The sequence below is a fragment of the Danio rerio genome, chromosome 3 (genome assembly GCF_052040795.2).
Source record: "Danio rerio strain M-AB ecotype USA chromosome 3, GRCz13ab, whole genome shotgun sequence".
In the NCBI taxonomy this organism is placed as follows: domain Eukaryota; kingdom Metazoa; phylum Chordata; class Actinopteri; order Cypriniformes; family Danionidae; genus Danio; species Danio rerio.
Genome location: NC_141023.1, coordinates 61564075 through 61585460, shown reverse-complemented (window position 1 = coordinate 61585460; position 21386 = coordinate 61564075). Strand labels below are relative to the sequence as shown.

General features: G+C 37.7%; 1 protein-coding gene across 1 annotated transcript; it reads right to left on the bottom strand.

The window, feature by feature from the left end:
- Nucleotides 1–5441: 5441 nt before the first annotated feature.
- Nucleotides 5442–20321, bottom strand: LOC137487187 (winged helix repair factor 1). The gene is made up of 6 exons (XM_087245323.1): nucleotides 17342–20321; nucleotides 14346–14491; nucleotides 13844–14079; nucleotides 8793–8890; nucleotides 5703–5850; nucleotides 5442–5613 (listed from the first exon to the last, which is right to left on the bottom strand). The coding sequence occupies exons 1-6, from the start codon at nucleotides 17427–17429 to the stop codon at nucleotides 5562–5564; spliced, it is 768 nt and encodes a 255-aa protein (XP_087101449.1). The 5' UTR covers nucleotides 17430–20321; the 3' UTR covers nucleotides 5442–5561.
- Between the last annotated feature and the right edge of the window lie 1065 nt (nucleotides 20322–21386).

Genomic DNA, 21386 nt, shown 5'->3' with positions numbered 1-21386 from the left:
ATGCAGTGAAACTGGACCCCTCCGAACATATTGCTACAATCGCTACGAAAAAAGCCAAAGCAAACACTAGCAGATTACTATGGTATAAATGCAGCACTACAACATACAAGAAAGATCAATTTAGAATATCACCAATTTTATAATGATTTGTTCAGCTGTAGTTGGAAATTTACGCTGAGCTTTTCTCCATTAAGGACTTATTATGGGATCTCTGCCGCCATCTTGTGGCAGAACGTCAACCATCAATTTCGTTACTCTGCTAATGGCGTGCTAAATCTCCGAAAACAAAACGTTTAAAAAAGGCATTTATATTTATCAATAAACTACATCCTCGCCTAAAAAGCCTCAAAAGAGTTTTGTTGTCCAACAGCTGCAATATTTGTCAAACATAAAACATTTCAGGGGAAGATGGGTCTGTCGAGAGGTAGCATAGAAAAATAGGAAAAAAGATACATTGGGGAAAAAAGACCCCCCCCCCAACTATCCTTAAAGTAGGGCAATATCAACACACTTTAGATTCCCATTGTTTCACATTTCTGTTGTGTGATTGGCTCTTTAATATATCAATATAGAGTAAAAAGTCCAGAGCTTATGAATGTTATTGAAAAATGTTATCGCAATTCGATATATTATCATTTATCGGCCCAGCCCTAGTGCCTTAGTGTCCCACCACTGACGATATACACCCATATCGCACCGCTACAAGGGTGATATTGTGTTTATACAACAGTTCGACGGCATAATCATGTGTATAAAGAAGAAAATCAAACACAGAGAGTCTAAAAACCCTTTTGTATGAGGAACTACTTTCTTCCGCCGTTCATTCACATCTGCAGCTGACGTCAGAACAGCAGAAACAGTTGCCACTTCACCAACTTCACTTTAGAGCTAGTCTTTCTCTAGTGTAATGTCTAAAGTCATGACAAAACAGCTGAACAGCATGAAATGCCATCAGTCTAGAGATTTCCTAGAATTTCTCTGTTGTAATTGGGAGATAATAATATTAATCCCTGAAAGAAGCCAAAGCAAACACTAGCAGATTACTATAGTATAAATACAGCACTACAACATACAAGAGAGATCAATTTAGAATATCGCTCACCAATTTTATAATGTTTTAATCCGCTGTAGTTTGCAGTTTACGCTAAGGACTTATTATGGGGTCTCTGTCGCCATTATGTGGCTGAACGTCAACCATCAATTTCTTTGCTCTGCTGATGGCCGCCAACGTGCTGAATCTTCGAAATTATAAACATAAAAAAAAGGCATTTATATTTATAAATAAACTACACCGTTGCGATCCAAACAACTACATCCTTGCCTAAAAAAAAACAACTTAAAAGTACATTATGTTGTCCAACAGCTGCAATATTTGTCAAACTGTAGAGTTTATTCCTCTGCTTGTCATGCGGGTGGAGTTATGCACAAGGATGAAGAGGCTGTGCGAGTGCTTATATTGCAGAATATCACACGGCTATCAGATTCGAGAACTAGACAAGACATATATATATATATATATATATATATATATATATATATATACACACACACACACACACACACACACACATACATACATATATATATATATATATATATATATATATATATATATATATATATATATATATATATATATATATAGCTTTTACCTATTGAAACGTAGGTTGGAAAAATGGGCTTAATTGTCATTTATATTGTCAAAACCAAAAATACGACATGATTCAAGGTTTGGTTTTAATTTTGTTTTCATAAAAATGTTCATATTTTCTGATTTCAGGTGTGCAACAAGGCCAGGACGTTCTTGTTTTGTTGGTTCAATAAGTCCTCAAATATTAGCATCCTCCTCTGATATATGCTCAAGAAAGGCTGTCTGAAATATACGAAAAAAAATTAAAAATATATATATAAACAGAAAGAAATGGCATTATATGAACACTACGATGCTCTTAGGGCATTTTTAATACTCCCTCTACAGCCATATATTTTTTAACACATTTGTAGAAACGTTTATTTCCTTTTTTAACACTTTTTATACTTGCTTATGTTACAAAAAGCACCAGACTACTGTCAGAACATACACTACAGGACTTAGTTCATGTGAAGTAGATCTTTTTTTCGGATGTGGTTCATTCTAATTATAGCTTACCGTATTTTAACTAGTATTTTATTCTTACTTTACTAAAAACATGGAACTGTCAAAGTAATTGGCAGCAAATCTGATTCAAACAGCACATCATGTGGAGCGTTTTCTGACCTTAAACACTTTGCAGACATACTTGAACTGTCCGGGGCACAAGTACAGGATGTGCTTTATATTGCTGGTCACCCAATGGAGCGATTTCAAATCTGCACACTAATAGCCGGATTGTAACCCTGTTTTTAGGGACGTTCATCATGTCACTTCTTTCACAGAGGAAATAAACTACAATAAATTTAGATCAAACTCTACGGTTTTGTTTTGTTTGTTATTGCTTGGGTATGAAGGTTTTAAAATGACAGAAACACACTGCAAAACCAAGTTATTGACAGTAGCTGTTTCCATCCACACTTTTACCAACAGATTTTAAGGTGTCCTTTAACATAAAGCCAGATGGAAATGTTTCACAAGAAATCTTAAAATGGACATTAAAGTGTATTAACTCAATAATAGCCCCTTTCACACATTTTTACCGGCAATTTTCCGGAAAGGTTGTATGTGTGAACAGGCCCTTTTTGAAAATACCGGTAAATTCGTTCTGGCTATTTTCCGGAAAGAGAAGTTGTAACATTACCGGTAATTTGCCGAAATGCTGCGCTGTGTGAATGCAGAAGGAAGATTGCCAGATAATGTGCGTGCACGTCTAGAACGTGCTGACGTGAGATGTCTGCTTTAGCCAATCAGAACAGTCAGACGCATTCACGTCCGCGCGGTTTATGACAATAAAAGCCTTTGAATATTTTTCCAGACACAATTAGCTGCTAGAAATTAGCCAGATAACGTTTATATGTTCATTTTAATGCCAACCGTGTAATTAATTATCGATAAGATGCTTATGATAAGCCGTTGTTTGTTTACCTTCAAGCTTTGCGTGTGCCCATTAAACAGGCCACGAGCGCCAACACACACACATATCATGAACATGACGACAGGCGAAAGTGTTTCTCTATATGTTTTCATCGAAGTTGTTCACAATACTGATCCATCCACAGAGTTTGTGATGTAGTCAAATGTTTACAAATACAAGCGCCGCCGTTTAGAGGTCATTTCTGGTTAATGATATCAGAATTTAAGTGTACCTGTATTTTGGAATGGATGTGTGAATGCTCTTTTCCGGAAAAATTCCGTAACGTCCTCGCCAGTGTGAACAGCGCTTTTTTTTATTTACCGGTAAAGTCGTTCCAGAAATTTTACATATAATTACCGGTATCACTGGGTGAAAGGGTCTATTGAGTTAAAACAAATATGCACAAATTATCTTATGAATGTTATTATATCAAAGAAATGACCGAATTTTGACTCAACAGATTGTGATTGGATAATTGGATTAACCAGTGGACCAGTCACATAGATTTAATTAAACCACTACAGAATCCAGTTTTCCATTTTTTTTATAGCTCGTGTATTTATTTATTTTTTGCACTGAAGTCAAACTGGTTTATTAGAGCTACAGTGGTTTCCATGTTAGTGCTGATAATGTCCACCAGTTTTCTGGGAAGAGATTTTCTTCTCCTGAAAGCATAGAATAGAAATAATCTGTTTCTTTGGATTTAAACATATTGACTGCACAAGGTTTCACACTTCCTAAAAGACATACGAAATTCAAGGCCTGGAAAGTACTTAGGCCGTACTCACACTAGGTACAGTTGCCTCGAACTGAGCCAAAGCACGCTTGTCCCCCCTCCCGTCTCCCCCGACGGCCCGCACTCACACCACAATCGGGCCTGGGCATGCTTACGTCATCGCTGCTGCGCTCTTCAGTGAGAAGCGCTCTCTCACTCAGCAGCACAGTGGAGTTTTCTCGTTATATTGTTTCAGTCGTTTGATATGCAGTCAAATATTTCGCCAAACAGTCCTTAAGGATGCGGTGACACACAGTCAGATATTTCGCCGAACAGATCCGCCACTTTTGGCGCTCATAAACAATCATAAAGCTCTCGTGCTGCAGGAATAAGGAGGTCTGCTGAGGCCGCACAGCTGTTATGCAGTGAGGGGTTTGCGTCTTTAATAAACTACGGCAGTTTGCTTTCACTGAACAGTAAGAATGATTAATAAATCCATATGAAACGGTCCCTTAAAAGTCACGTCTCGCTTTCAGTTTCGGGCGAACCGCGCTCAGGCCCACCTCCTCCAACCGGGCCAGGGCCGGCCAAGTGAACCGTGCTTGAGCCCGATTCAGCTCACTAATACTTCTCAAATGATCCAGGAAACGGGCCTGGGCACGGTACGGATGGCATAGTGTGAGTAGGCCCTTAAAAACAAGCACAGGTCCTTGAAAGTGCTTGAATTTTAAATGTATAGTGTTATTCAGCATTTGACATTTCATGTTTGTACTTTGCTGAATGAAAAAAACTGAAATTCTCAATTTAAAAATTTACACATACGTACACACGCACGCACACACACACTCGCTAGCCACTTTATTAGGTAGACCTGTTCAAGTGCTCATTGATGCGATTTTTCTAATCAGCCAATCACATGGCAGCAACTCAATGCATTTAGACATGGTTAAGACAATCTGTTGCAGTTTAAACTGAGCATCAGCATGGGGACGTAAGGTGCTTTAAGTGACTTTGAACGTGGCGTGGTTGTTGGTGCCAGATGGGCTGCTCTGAGTATTTCAGAAACTGCTGATCTACTGGGATTTTCATACACAACCGTCTCTAGGGTTTACAGAGAATGGTCCGAAAAGGAGAAAAATATCCAGTGAGTGGTTTTGTGTGCCTTGTTGATGTCAGAGGAGAATGGCCAGACTGGTTCCAACAGATAGAAAGGCAACAGTAACTCAAATAACCACTCGTTACAATAGAGGTTTGCAGATGAGCATCGGAATGCACAACACATCGAACATTAAGGCAGATGAGCTACAGCAGCAGAAGACCACACCAGGTGCCACTCTTGTCAGCTAAGAACAGGAAACTTGACGCTACAATTCACACAGACTCACCAAAATTGGACAATAGAAGATTGGAAAAACGTTGCCTGGTCTGATGACTCTCGATTTCTGCTGCAACATTTGGACGGTAGGGTCAGAATTTGGCGTCAACACCATGAAAGCATGGATCCATCACACATTCAAGTGTGTTTGATTAGAATGAGAGCTAAAAATCTGCAGGACACCAGCCCTCAAGGAACAAGTTTGGTGACCCCTGCTCTAGAGAAATAAAGATGAGTTGAATTGAAAGCATCACTAGTCTGAAACTCTTCACTAAAGACATTCCAGAGCTTTGAAAACACAAAGAGTGTTTGGCAAACTTTTATTACAGCATTGTGCACAGCTTCTTCTGTTTTACAAACAAAAATATAGCAATAAATACATCTACAATCCATTTTGTACAATAGGAAAATCATAAAAAAAGTGTTAGTTGTTTCCGTCCACGTATCGTAATACTGTCCCTGATGTGGTCTGTATACTGCAAACACACAAAAGATGATATTTTAGGCATCACACGCTGTCCACATAATTACAGCTCAAAGCTACATTACCATGTGGTTGTCTTACCATTCTACTAAGTCTGCTCCAATGATATCATGAACGTGATACTTCATCTGGAACTTAACCTGTGCAGTTGTGCGACGCTCCTCCAGCTCAGTCCTTAAGATTTCACTGTATTTGGATTTCTTCACCATGTTAAGTACAGCTTTACGCCCTGTTAGAAAAAGCAGCCTTATAGTTCAACACTAATCTGATTGAACTTTAGACGACACCTTGAAAAAAAAGCCTTATACAAAAGAAGAAATGGATTCTGAATTGGGATTAGATCCCGAAATCCAATCTTGTCTTAATATCTTTAATATGAGTTATTCAAAATTGTATCTAAAATTTCTTTTTTTTAAGTTTTTAATGATTCAAATGGCATGATCTGAAAGTAATTTTGTGCACTATATATACTCCAGAATCCTAAATTTAGCTTCAATTATCATGTAATAAGTCCATTTTCTTTTAACTGCATGGGTCTCAAACTCAATTCCTGGAGGGCTGCGGCTCTGCACAATTCTGCTCCAACCCTAATCAAACAGCTGATGCAACTAATCAAGGTGTTCGAGACTCTTTTGAACACCTCCACTGTTGCCAAATATTTTCAACGAAAAGGCGCTAAATTCTCCCTGAAAAATCGCTAAAGTCGTTAGATTACATAATACGTTAATTTGCATATTACTGACGTCATCACGTTCTACCATTTCTGTTTGTTTAACAGCCTTTGGTAAATAAAGGAGTATTTATATTTGCACTATGCTTTATGTAAGCATGTCAATTTAAGTAAATTTATTGCTGTTTGAATACTGTATATCAATATAGACGTTAGAGCTGCACAATTAATCGTTAAAAGATCGCGATCTCGATTCGACCCCCTAGACCCCCTTAATCCAGCATTTCTACGATTCTGCCAATCATATTTTCAAGTTCAGGAGAGAAGAAAAGGCGGCTGCGCGAGTCTTTTTATTGTTTCACACACGTTGCTCAGCGACATTAACACCTCCAAATGATGTTGAATGAGTCACATACTTTATTTATAAAATATAATTCACCTAAAAATGTAATTTTTGTCTTCATGTAATGATGTTTTCGCGATCTGGAAATCAAACATGACGTGAGCTGCTGACCATGAGCTGTTATCACAGAGAGGGCGCGCGCTCTCTACTTAATGATAGACGCATGCGCGTCTACTTTAGTGAACAGAACCTGCATGTTGCGACTAACAGGTAAGAAAGTTGTAAATAATATTCAGTTTGTGGCACAGAGTGATCTCTTGGGAGTGGCGCGCGAAGTATGAACAGCACTTAGCAGTCAAAATGAAACCGAAAGCGTGCACTTCATTAAAATTTCTTATATCGCATTTTAGAGTTATGATTACGACAAGCATTTGATATGTTTTTCTTTCATAGCGAACCCACAGTTGTGCATGAAAATAAATGTTTGCAATGTCAGTATAACTACTCCAGCCTATATAATGTTGAATATAATCTGATAATGGCAAATGTCTGATTTTACCAGTGAATAAAATTGTCTAATATGACAGATTGCAAGCATATATCTCAAACATAATAATTCAACATCAGAATTATTATAAGTAGAATAGAATTATTTATAGAAACCAGTAGACCTACACACAATATTATCGATGTTGTGCCATATGTTTGTTTTTACCCTACCTGTTTTTACATCTACAGAATCGTGAGAAAATCGTGATCTTTATTTTAAGCAAAAAAATCACGATTCTCATTTAGCCAGAATCGTGCAGCTCTAATAGACGTGTAGTGAATTTGCAGTAATCTCTCAGACGTAATAAACTCAGACAAGTTCTGAAACTCTCACTAAAATATCTGTGATTGTAAACAAGAAAAGAATAAACGGTCAAATTAAAGTGTTAAAATAAAGGAGAAGCATATCGGTTTGACTGTATAAGAGAAATAGGAGAGATCTGCTCTCGGGCTGCAGGTGGGAAAGAGACTGCTGTACGAGGACTGAGCCACCTGTCAGTGCTCTGAGGCGGGGGAGGGGCCGGCGGCATCACCCGCAGCTCGTTGAGAAGGTAGAGATGGTACAGTATGGACAACAAATGACAGCCTATAAAAAATCTCCAGTAACACACAAAAAAGTCACTAGATTTGTCGCTAGTCGCTTTTTTGAAAATTTGTTACTAGGGGGGTCTTAAAAGTCGCTAAATCTAGCGACAAAAATGCTAAGTTGGCAACACTGAACACCTCGATTATTTGGATCAGCTGTTTTATTAGGGTTGTTGTTGTTTTTTTTAATAATCTAGATTTGGAAATCTCAAAATGTGTTTATTTTGCCTTTAAAAATGGCACAAATGTTAGATGAGTTACTCGATCCTGGATAGCAAAACATGGGATTTTAAATTGCAGATTAAGGGTGCTTTCACACCTACACTTTTGTTTCGGAACGTGTCTCGTTTGCCCAGTTAGCGCGGTTCGATTGGCATATGTGAACAGGGCAATCGCGCTCTGTTCCGCACCAAAGTAATCACTCCGAGATCGCTTGAATGAGGTGGTCTCGGCTCGATTGAAACGAACCCTGGAGCGGTTCGATTCCAGTGAGAAAGCGATCCGATCCGAGCGCGGTTATATCACAGTGTTTTATGGATATGTAATAGGCTTATGGCTATATGAAGAGAGAATTATAGGTAGGGCGGGAAGTTTCGCGAGTCTCCGGATGCCCGCAATCGAGTGATGATCTCCCGGTAATCTCGCGTCTCCCTCCTGGTCCTCAAATAGGCATCGTCGCGCACCCTTCTCACCCCTCCCAACCGCGTCTTTCCTCAGACACGTCACTCGCGCGCACCCTGTCAATCACCACCAAACCTCTCCTGACAGCTGAGCGGGACGCTGCAAAATAAACCCTGACACTCTGACCAATGTAAGGAGAGTTTACTCACACGTGACTTGTTTTAGCTCTTTTGGTTCGATTAGAAACTTTACAGTGTGAAAGCGAACCGCTCCAAGAGCAAAGAGCAACAATGTAACAATTTTAATCTCTGTTTCGGAACAACTGAATCGATCCACAGGTGTGAAAGCACCCTAAAATGTAGTGATTAAAGGAAAACCACACACACACAAAAAAAAGACCTACCTTTAATGAAGTACTTAATGAATCTGCCAGAGTTTGGGATTGAGAGCCACCAGCTGCCTGCATCTCTCACAGTGAGGAGACCAGACTTCACCAGCTGCCTGAAGGCACAAAAACTTCTTCAAATAAAGCACCAGACACCATCAACATGCAAACACTTAGGGCTGTGCAATAAGACAATGTATATCATACAGATAAATTAAAACGTTTAGCATTTAATACTGTGCTCTAGTCCAGGGGTGTCCAACCCTGTTCCTGCAGAGCCACCTTCCTGCAGATTTCAGTTGCAATCAATATCAAACACACCTGCCTGTAATTATCACGTGGTGTTCAGGTCCTAATTAATCGGTTCAGGTGTGTTTGATATGGGTAGCAACTAGGGATGTAACGGTATTGTAAATACCGTCATACCGCAATATTAATTTTTTTCGATATTACCAAAGTCGCATGACTCGGTAAAACTATAGGTCTTCTGAGAAAATTTGCTTAGGCGAATGAAGCGAACGGGAGGTAGCGAAAACTACAATACCCATCAGCCCATGCTTGACCATCATCCCTTGCGGTCTGTTGTCGCTACAGATCCAGTAATGCGGAAATGGAGTGTGCTGCTAGAAGCGGGGATGAAAAGAGCTGGAAAATTCTAAGGCCCCGTTTACACTAATGCGTTTTAGTTTGAAAACGCATAAGTTTTGCTACGGTTACGCCAACCGTCCACACTACGCCGGAGTTCTCGAGCGCCGAAAACGGAGCGTTTCGAAATGTGTGGATAATGTCTCAGTGTGGATGATGGAAAACGAAGACATCTGAAAACGGAGGCGGGGCTGCAGACGTTCGCCTCTCTGATTGGGGCTTTTCCTGAATATTAAGTAGCCTAGCACGCACAGTTCAGTCCTGCATCTTCTCCGTGTAAGTTCAGACTTCGCAAGTTTGATCAAGGCTGCATCTCTTCTTCTCAGTTTGATATGGAAAAGCAGACTATACCGAGGACACGGGTAAATCTTCAAAGGGAACAGTGTACTTTATAACTTCATTCACATCACCCTGGCTACGTTGTTTCACTTTATCAACAATAAAATGTAAACATGATTTAAGGAACTGCCTATTTTCATTTTAATATTAGCAACTTAGACAGCAGACATGTTGAGGCGTCGTGCTGCATATATGAGCGTCATCTTCACTGTGTGGATATTTATAACAAAACGGAGCCGATTACAACTGCCTCCTTTCAATTCCAGTGAAAATACGAAACACAGCCTCTCTTTTGCTGAGTATCAGTTTTAATAATCGATAATGGCCATTTTAAAAGTATAAAATACAATAAGTTTATACATTATAGGAAATAAAGGCAAGCGATCAGTCAATATACAGAATGTACGTGGTTACATTAATCATTAACTTATCTTTGCGCTCAGCCAAAACACGTTACCTGAGAACAAGTAATAGATTCCAATGACCAAAGTCAGGGAATATGTCGTTAGATAAAGACAACAAGATAAATGAAATATCCCGTTTAATAAATATAGTGAGATTAGATCCAGCGGGAGATGCTTGATGAGAAGTCCGACTAGCAGAGCTCTCATCTGGGTAGATGGGCTGAGTGTGATTAAATGTTGAATGTGATGAGTTTTCAACAATACTAAATTGAAACTTTATTGTTTTTACATGGTTTAATAATTTTTGGTTATTAAAATTGAAGTTCCTGTTTCAAAGCTTACAGATAGATGGCTAATTTTTATGTCATTGACACTTTTGGCACTTTTTTGGAGTATTTTCATAAGTTTTGTTTTTTCCTGTAAATGATTCAATAAATACCGTACCGTGACATTCATACCGAGGTATTACCGTACCGTGAAAGTTCAGTTCCAATACTCAAGACCGCAAGTACGGAGGACGCGTGAAACTTCCCGGATGTGATCTTGATATCGAGGACGCACTGATGCGGACTTGAGCACCGAATTCGCTCTGGAAGTCCCAGAAGTCATTGCGACTGGAGGTGGGAAGCGCTGCATTTTATTTAGATTTATTTTTAAAGTTCAGAGATGTCACTTATTTACCTCAGGAGTTTCCGTAAAGGAAAAGGTGAAAGTAAACATGACCATGAACATCTTAATAAAGGAATAAACACATTAAGGGTGTTTGTTTGCTGAAATTCGTATTAAAATGTGTTTTATTTATATTGTGTGTTGTATATTTATAATGTTTTTATGCAAAGTATATATTTTGAAGAGGGGGGAAACAATAAATCATTGTACGAGTGCTGTAATGTTTAAATAATTTACTATTTAAAACGCGTGAAGGTCACGTGACCATCAGGAAGAACGCAGCATCCCATTTCTCAAAGGACGTGTTCTCTGCCCTCGCGGTCTCCTGAGTTCGTTCTTCCGACCACACCTGGCAAGACCGTCTCCACAAGAACACAAGTCCGTTCTTTGTGTTCTTGGAATTGAGAAACAGCCCCAGTCTCTAGTGTTATATCCTTTGGAAGAGTCCAATCTTACACTCCACCATGAAGATGCTAACATGAATACGAATAATAGTAAGACCACCTTGTTGATACTGTGTATAATAATAGCATTTAGCAATTTATTTAGCAATATTTTATGTTGGGCCTGTAATTATTAATTTTTAAAAAAACATTTTAGATTTCACTGGTATATATATTAGACTTTACATCAAACATCTGCCCCGAAGTTCTGAATAACCTGAGATAAATATGCACATATGAATGAGTAAATTTTTGAGTATATACTGTCAAATGTAACAATTGTCCTTTCCATGTGGTCAATATATAGAATATTAAAAGATACTATACAGTTGAAGTCAGAATGATTAGACCCCCCCCCCCTTCAATTTTTTCTTCTTTTTTAAATATTTCCCAAATGATGTTTAACAGAGCAAGAAAATTTTCACAGTATGTCTGATAATATTTTTTCTTATGGAAAAAAACGGATTTGTTTTATTTCGGCTAGAATAAAAGCAGTTTTTAATTTTTTAAAAAACATTTTAAGGTCAGTTATTAGCCCCTAAAGCTATATTTTTCCTGATAGTCTACAGAACAACCCATCGTTATACAATAACTTGCCTAATTACTCTAACCTGCCTAGTTAACCTTATTAACCTAGTTAAGCCTTTAAATGTCACTTTAAGCTGTATAGAAGTGTCTTAAAAAATATTTAGTCAAATATTACTTACTGTTATCATGGCAAAGATAAAATAAATCAGTTATTAGAAATGAGTTATTACAACTATTATGATTAGAAATGTGTTGAAAAAAATATTTTCTCCGTTAACAGAAATTGGGGAAAAAATAAACAGGGGTGCTAATAATTCAGGGGGCTAAAAATTCTGACTTCAACTGTATCTTAGTGATTAAGAAACAACGCTTTTTCCAATTTTCAAGGCTTAAATCATTTGTTCCATAGTGGGCTACGCTAAGCAGGACAACAAGAAACTATTAACTAATATTAATTCTTTTAATTTTGCAAATGTCTCATTAAAACACCTAAAGACGTGTAAAATGAATCTTGGGTTAAGATAATTCAATCATTCACCACTGGGGGCAATCTGAGTGAACTTGCATGGTTCATGTGGATTATATGGTATCCGCTTAAGTGTGACGTCAAGCGAAGTGGCTTAAAAGCACTATATGAAACTGTATGGAGACACTCAGCAAATGGTAATAATAAGCGTTTACAAATGCAGTGCAGTACTTTTGAAAATCACTATATATATATATGTATATATATATTAAGGGTGTCACGATCCTCCAAATCCTCGATTCGATTACATTTTCGATTCTAAAGTCACGATTCGATTCGATTATGAATAAATAATTAATTAATAACGAATTAATTATAAGTAGCCTACCGTTTAAACTACCTGACCTGCATGGTCTTTGTTTTACCCATAAACAAATCATACAGTAAATGAAAAAAGGCAAGATACACACATAATTACCACCTCTCAATCACTTTTTTCTGCAGGACTCGTGAAAAGGCAGTGATCTGTGTCGTTAGAATGGCGTCGATAAAAAAGGTGCACAACCAACAGGAACCAGCCAACAGTATCTGAGGTGTTCGCTAAAATGACTAAGTACTTGTGTGAAAGTAAAAGATGGAAGCAGTCTACTGACCCGCTGACTGCCTTGACTTGCTGTCTCGAGCGCATGACAATGTGTGTGCGTCTGTGTCTGTGTGTGAATGAGTGTGTGTGGTCACGTGATGTGCGTTTTCAGCGGTAGAGAGGAAGGAGGGCTGCTCAGAAACGCTACACGCCAGTGTGGATGTGGATCGTTGTCGTTCTAAAATGCCATTTAAAAACAAAGACAGTGTAAACAGGGCCTGAGTGTGTACTTTTCACGAGCGGATTTGCAACGGGTGCGGGGCGGAGGATCGCGATGCGCCCATCGTCTATCATCCCAACCATAATACGTACATAGCAGAGCTTGCAAACTGTGTTTTTTTCGTCGACAACACGAACGTTGTCAACATAACTCACTGGAAATCCAAAATACTTCCACACTGGCGACTTCATTGAAAGAGGAGAGGGTTTAAGCTCTGTCGACGGGTCTCCTGCTTCTGCAGTTCAACAAGCACTTCAACAAGCCTGTTTGTTTCCCGCTTGGCAAGCCAAGCTAACGTGACATGGGGGCGTGGCAGCATCGACGATTCTATTTTTTGATTCGATAATCAAAGTTAAGCATAAATTTCGATCGATTTCGATTAAAAATCGAAATCGTGACACCCTTACTATATATATATATATATATATATATATATATATATATATATATATATATGGACTTCAGTCGAATTATGGTACTCAAAAATCGCTGTTTACATGGTAGACTCTTAATCAGAGTATTGTCTTAATGATATTAAAATCTGAGTATTGGTGTCCATGTATTGCATGCATTCATTGCTTGAGTAAACGGCGCTTCAAAAACACTATTATTTTGTGATACATAACATCTTTATCAGGATATGAGAATACTTGTAAGTCATTAATAAGCTGTCATATTGGTCAGCCCCCCAAAAATGTGTCATTTCCCTTACGTGATCTCAGAGTCGGAGAAGAGGAACTCTTTCAGCATTTTGTCTTTGTTGAAACTTAAATCGGAGCAGCCGGGAATGAGCTTATCCAGAAACTTCTCAGCGGTTCCCAGGGTTTTTCTTCCAGCTTCCTCTTGAAGGACTTTGGCTCTGTAATCCTCAGCAAACACCAAAGCGAAGGCCTCCGAGTCGAAGCCCAGCTGGAACATCAGCAGCTCGCCGTTTTCACGCAAATCATTCTGAGCATATGGAGAAATCGACACAGTCAAGCTTTCCACAATTTGCTTAGATCAGGGTTCCCCAAACTTTGTGCTGGAAGGCCAGTATCCTGCAAAGTTTAGCTACAACCCCAATCAGACACACCTGGGCTAGCTAATCAAGCTCTGACTGGGCTTTCTGGAAACATCCGTGCAGGACTTCTGATGCAAGTTAGAGCTAAAATCTGCAGGACACCAGCACCCCTGGCTTAAATCAATATGTTTTATAGGTAACACTATGGTCTTACCACATGCTTGTCCACTGAGGTTTTGTCAGTGTGTAAACTGTACAGCTGGTGTTTCAGGACCACTGGAGGAAGTGTGTCGTTGAAAAGTTTGCGTGAAAACAGCGTCATCAAATACTGTATGCTTGAGCGAATATCAGTGGCTCCGTCTGAAGAATAAACATCAGACACAAGTGCATCGTTTCTCTTTTCTGGGGAAAAAAGTCTTATTTCTTTTCATTTGGGTAGATTAAAAAAACCTGCCAAGGTCAACAGTATTAAGGCTTTTCCCCCTATCAGCTTGTTAAGTGGTGACGTGTTTGTGACATATGTAATACTGTTTGCAGGTCCAAGCCGCCACTCATTTGAGTTGAGAAATTATTTGTTTATGATCACTTTTTATTTATATCACACATTAAAGTAAATTTAACAAATTTTAACAATTTATAAAAAAATTAATCACTTTCTGGCCATTGGATATTAGGCATGGACATATATACTGCGATCGTGATTATCGAGAGTATTAAATCGCTTTGTAAATGTTTATTATTACCATTTCATGAGTCTCCCCATACAGCTGAATAGAGCGTTTGGACCCGGAAGCCGATTCGCGTGACGTCACACTTAACAAGCGGATTGGCTACAAAACGAACTACTGTTGTCCAATGACATGCCTAATCAATAGAGTCGGAAGTCTTAACCAATTTTTTCCCATTTTGCATTTATCTCTTTACATTCTAACTAGAATTAGTGTTACTACTTGTGTTTAATGATTAGAATGTTTCAAATTATTTATTTTGTCAAAGGATCATGAACAAATGAACAAGCTCTGAAAGAAAAATTAAAACACCAGATTAGAAAAAGCAATAATAAAAAACAAAGTAATATATATATATATATATATATATATATATATATATATATATATATATATATATATATATATATAAATAATATTTGACTAGATATTTTTCAAGACACTTCTATACAGCTTACTTTGACATTTAAAGGCTTAATTGGGTCAATTAGGTTAACTAGGCAAGATATTGACCTTATTCTAAAATGCGGAAGTGCGCCTGTTTTCGCGATTGTCTTAGAACTTCCGATTCAGTCGCCTATGGGAGAAATGACTAGGAATAATAAACGGCAGAAAATGGCCAAACTACTTGCTCAACAAACAAATGTTTGCATGACTACACAGACCAAGTAGCATAATATAATAAGAAAATATTAAATTGCAACATCAAGCAGCGTAACGAGCAGTTGTTAACGTCAAAAAATGAATGAAAGTGAATGTGACCGGAAGTCGCGAGACAAAAAGATTCAAATGTCAGCGCCCGCTCAACAGCTGAGAATAAGGTGAATAGAGTAATTAGGCAAGTTATTGTATAATGATGGGCTGTTCTGTAGACTATCAGAAAAAAAATGCTGAAAGAGGCTAATAATTTTGACCTTAAAATAGGTTTTAAAAGATTAAAAAGTACATTATAGTTTTTTTTGGTGGCAACACCCAAAGCTCTAAATATATCAAAATTCATCTATTTAAAATAGCAAACTGCATGTAACATTTCAAGCACACCGGCTTACAATTATTTTTTAAACAATAATTGAAACTATTTTAAAGAATTTAACTATTATAATTTTTCAATTTAGAGCTTGTGTCTGCGCAAGCTTGCCTCATTGTCATCTAATTTGAAAACAAAATCGATTCTTAACTTTTGAGAATCGTTACACAAAGAATCACCATTTTTTTGTCCCACCAATTCATACAGTACATCGGGAAAGTATTCATAGTGCTTCACTTTCCACATTTTTCAAATGCTACAGCTTTATTCCGAAATGGGTTAAATTCATTTATTTCCTCAAAATTCTACACACATTACCCCATAATGACAATGTAATTTTCATTTTTTTTTTGATTCTTTGAAATTGTTGCAAATTTATTAAAATTAAAAAACCCTGAAAAATCACACGTTGTATTTAATACTGCGCCCCGCTCTTCACTTTGCACTTCACTTATTCTTTAAACATGGGTCTGTGAGTGGACGGTACAAGATTTCTTTCTGTGGGAGTGGGATGGGACAGGAGTGAAAATCCACTCCAGTGTCATCCTCTAGCCCAGGGATGTCAAACGTAATTCCAGGAGGGCCGCAGCCCTGCGCAGTTTAGTTCCAACCCTGCTCCGACACACTTACCTGTAGGTTTCAAACAAGCCTGAAGGACTCAATTAGTTTGATCGGGTGCGTTTAATTAGAGTTGGAACTAAACTGTGCAGGGCTGCGGCCCTCCAGGAATAAAGTTTGACATCCCTGCTCTAGCGCCCACCTGCCTCCATTAAGGCGATGTCATCACCTGGATACACAGTATCAACAAGGTGGTCTTACAGCCCACTAGGTCTGGGCCCAAGTCTCCTTGTAACGTTTGGTTTTGTATAGGCGATGCTATAAAATGTTTTGCAAATATAGAAAGTTTTTTTTATTATTAATTGCAAATATTTTAGTTTTTATTACTGCTTGATTTTATTTGCAAGTTTTTTTTTTTTGTTAGCAAATTTAATTTTTATTTCTCTAAACTTAATTTTCCCTTTGCAGTTCTTTATTTTTGTTAGATTTTTTCCCCCAGGAATTAATTTTCTCTTTGCGATTATTGGAGATTTGCATTGCTTTTTCTTTATTAATCAATAATTTACTTTTGTTTGCAAAACTTCCTTTTATTTTGCAAGTATATATGGCCCTTGATTGACTGCATAAACCATGTTTTTTTATGTTGTAAATCCATGGTTCATTTTTATACCAATAGAGAAACTCGTTTTTAACAAGGTGTATTAACTACATTATTTATTATTTGTCATAACATTGATATTTTGAGTTTATTTGATTAGTAAAGATATTTCAGTTTCAAGATTTAGTTTGATGTTAGTTGAAGCAAGATTATCACAAAAACATATTGAAAACAATGCATTAATTTATGTCCTTTCAGTCCCCAAATGTATGAGGATAAATGTGAATTACGAGTCTTACCGTGAGTCTCTCCCGTTAAACTGTCAGCTGCACATCTGCGTCTCTTCAAACAGAAAGTGTCCGCAATCAGAGCTCTTTTTCGGCTCATTTTGCTCTGATTTTAAACACTGCTGCTATTATTACAGAGTTCACTTATCCGTTTTCCTCATCTAGCCAATATATGATTTTTTTATAGTTATCAAAAATTCATTTTCTTCTGCTTTTGAGTTTGAAATGTTTGCTCACAAGTAATCAAAACACACCAGCAGTTTTCCAGGGGTTTCAGTACAGCGTAACCGCTATTACGTCATCCAGTGGGCGTGGCCTATATGTGAATTTGCATAGGTCACGGATCATGCGCAGATTGTGAAAACAGCCGTTTGATTCAAATACCTGTACGTATTCGCAGGGGTTTTGTGTCCAATGCCTTTTATATGCAGTACTTTAAAATAGCTGTCCTGATCAGGTGTTTCATGTGAAATCAGTGTATGTTATATTAAACAAATTAACTTAAGTTACCTCTCAGATTACATTAATACTGTTATAACTTAAGATACCTGTCCCGATCCCAGGGCTTTTGTGTCAAATACTTTATATATCATAAACAGTAACATCAGATACCTGTCCTGATCTCAGGGGTTTCATGTATGATCACTTTTATATTAGTTAACATCAGATACCTGTCCTGATCCCAGGGGTCTCATGTATGATCACTTTTATATACAGTAACATCAGATACCTGTCCTGATCTCAGGGGTCTCATGTATGATCACTTTTATATACAGTAACATCAGATACCTGTCCTGATCTCAGGGGTTTCATGTATGATCACTTTTATATACAGTAACATCAGATACCTGTCCTGATCCCAGGGGTCTCATGTATGATCACTTTTATATACAGTAACATCAGATACCTGTCCTGATCCCAGGTGTTTCATGTATGATCACTTTTATATTATATACATTAACATCAGATACCTGTCCTGATCCCAGGGGTTTCATGTATGATCACTTTTATATTATATACAGTAACATCAGATACCTGTCCTGATCCCAGGTGTTTCATGTATGATCACTTTTATATTATATACATTAACATCAGATACCTGTCCTGATCCCAGGGGTTTCATGTATGATCACTTTTATATACAGTAACATCAGATACCTGTCCTGATCCCAGGTGTTTCATGTATGATCACTTTTATATACATTAACATCAGATACCTGTCCTGATCCCAGGGGTTTCATGTATGATCACTTTTATATTATATACAGTAACATCAGATACCTGTCCTGATCCCAGGGGTTTCATGTATGATCACTTTTATATTATATACATTAACATCAGATACCTGTCCTGATCTCAGGGGTTTCATGTATGATCACTTTTATATTATATACAGTAACATCAGATACCTGTCCTGATCTCAGGGGTTTCATGTATGATCACTTTTATATACAGTAACATCAGATACCTGTCCTGATCCCAGGGGTTTCATGTATGATCACTTTTATATTATATACAGTAACATCAGATACCTGTCCTGATCCCAGGGGTTTCATGTATGATCACTTTTATATTATATACATTAACATCAGATACCTGTCCTGATCCCAGGGGTTTCATGCATGATCACTTTTATATTATATACATTAACATCAGATACCTGTCCTGATCCCAGGGGTTTCATGTATGATCACTTTTATATACAGTAACATCAGATACCTGTCCTGATCTCAGGGGTTTCATGTATGATCACTTTTATATACAGTAACATCAGATACCTGTCCTGATCCCAGGGGTTTCATGTATGATCACTTTTATATACAGTAACATCAGATACCTGTCCTGATCTCAGGGGTTTCATGTATGATCACTTTTATATACAGTAACATCAGATACCTGTCCTGATCTCAGGGGTTTCATGTATGATCACTTTTATATTAGTTAACATCAGATACCTGTCCTGATTCCAGGGGTTTCATGTATGATCACTTTTATATTATATACATTAACATCAGATACCTGTCCTGATCTCAGGTGTTTCATGTATGATCACTTTTATATTATATACAGTAACATCAGATACCTGTCCTGATCTCAGGTGTTTCATGTATGATCACTTTTATATACAGTAACATCAGATACCTGTCCTGATCTCAGGGGTTTCATGTATGATCACTTTTATATACAGTAACATCAGATACCTGTCCTGATCTCAGGGGTTTCATGTATGATCACTTTTATATTATATACAGTAACATCAGATACCTGTCCTGATCTCAGGGGTTTCATGTATGATCACTTTTATATTATATACAGTAACATCAGATACCTGTCCTGATCCCAGGGGTTTCATGCATGATCACTTTTATATACAGTAACATCAGATACCTGTCCTGATCTCAGGGGTTTCATGTATGATCACTTTTATATACAGTAACATCAGATACCTGTCCTGATCTCAGGGGTTTCATGTATGATCACTTTTATATTAGTTAACATCAGATACCTGTCCTGATCCCAGGTGTTTCATGTATGATCATTTTTATATTAGTTGACATCAGATACCTGTCCTGATCCCAGTTGTTTTGTGTATGATGACTTTAAATAAAAATAGAAAATAAATATGAGTTATGTTAATTAACTAAGATTGAGAAAGAAAAATTATCCACGGTTTATTACAGAAAAATGTGGTATTTATTTGTTTAAACATGACTGAATACCATATTTTAAACTACAAAAACACGGTTAATCTTACCACAACCATTATTACTTGGTTTACGTTACCATGGAAGTACAAAAGCCCAGAGACAGTAAAACGGAGTAAAACGAGGTCATCTGTTTTTGCTAATGAAATCTTTAAAATATAACATTATAAAAACAAAAACAAAAAATAACCTGTATGATTGTTTTTTTCCTTCGTTATCCACCGCGGTAGGTTCTTTATCCATAATCATCCGGTTTGAAATGACCGCGCTAAAAAAGAACATGTACTGCGCATGATCGGTGACCTCTCAGTATTGTTTTTTTCTTTAAGGGGGCGTTTCCCAAACGCCGACCAAGCCACGCCCATTTTACGTCGTGGTAATGAAACCCCTGGAATTTAGTGCATGCCTATGGCTGTTTCTCAATTCCAAGAACGCAGAGAATGGACTTGCGTTCTTGTAGAGTGCGGTCTTGCCAGGTGTCCTCGGAAGAACGAACTCAGGAGACCGCGAGGGCAGAGAACGCGTCCTTTGAGAAATGGGATGCTGCGTTCTTCCTGATGGTCACATGACCTTCACGCGTTTTAAATGGAAATTATTTAAAAATTACAGCCTTCATACAACGATTTATTGTTTCCCCCCTCTTCAAAATATATACTTAGCATAAAAGCATTATAAATATACTCTGCACAATATAAATAAAACAAATTTTAATACAAATTTCATCAAACAAACACAATTAATGTGTTTATTCCTTTATTAAGATGTTCATGTTAATGTTTACCCATACCGTTTCATTTAGGGAAACTCCTGAGGTAAATAAGTAATATCTCTGAACTTTAATAATAAATCTAAATAAAATGCTGCGCTTCCCACCTCCAGTCGCAATGACTTCTGGGACTTCCAGAGCGAGCTCGCTGTTGAAGTCTGCATCGGTGCGTCCTCGATATCAAGAACACATCCGGGAAGTTTCACGCGTCCTCCGTACTTGCGGTCTTGAGTATTGGAACTGAACTTAGGCAGCTGATGATGACGTTTCACGAGAACACGAGGACGCAAGACCGCTGAAGAACGCATATTGAGAAACAGCCAGTGTCTGACTGTGAGTCTTCTTCTTCTCTGGTGATTAGAGAGAGTGGTAAATCTTCTGCTGCCCTCTGCTGGCTGTGTTAAAACACGGTAAGAGAGAAAGAGAGCTAATTCCATCCAAGGAAAAATTAATACATTTTTTAACATAGAATTTGTCGATTATATTTCGTTGAAAGTTGTAATCTATATCTTTAAATACCAGTTAAAAAAGTTGGTAAGTTGTTTGCTGTCACAGAATGACATCTCGAAGCTCAGAGTTCAACTTT

What these genes read in the sequence shown, in the direction of transcription:
- LOC137487187 (XM_087245323.1), bottom strand. Translation starts at nt 17,429, where the DNA reads ATGAGCCGAAAAAGAGCTCTGATTGCGGACACTTTCTGTTTGAAGAGA. An exon ending in CCTCAGTGGACAAGCATGTG is followed by an intron (nt 14,080 to 14,345) that starts GTAAGACCATAG and finishes CCATATGCTCAG; the next exon opens with AATGATTTGCGTGAAAACGG. An exon ending in TTCTCCGACTCTGAGATCAC is followed by an intron (nt 8,891 to 13,843) that starts GTAAGGGAAATG and finishes TTGTGCCTTCAG; the next exon opens with GCAGCTGGTGAAGTCTGGTC.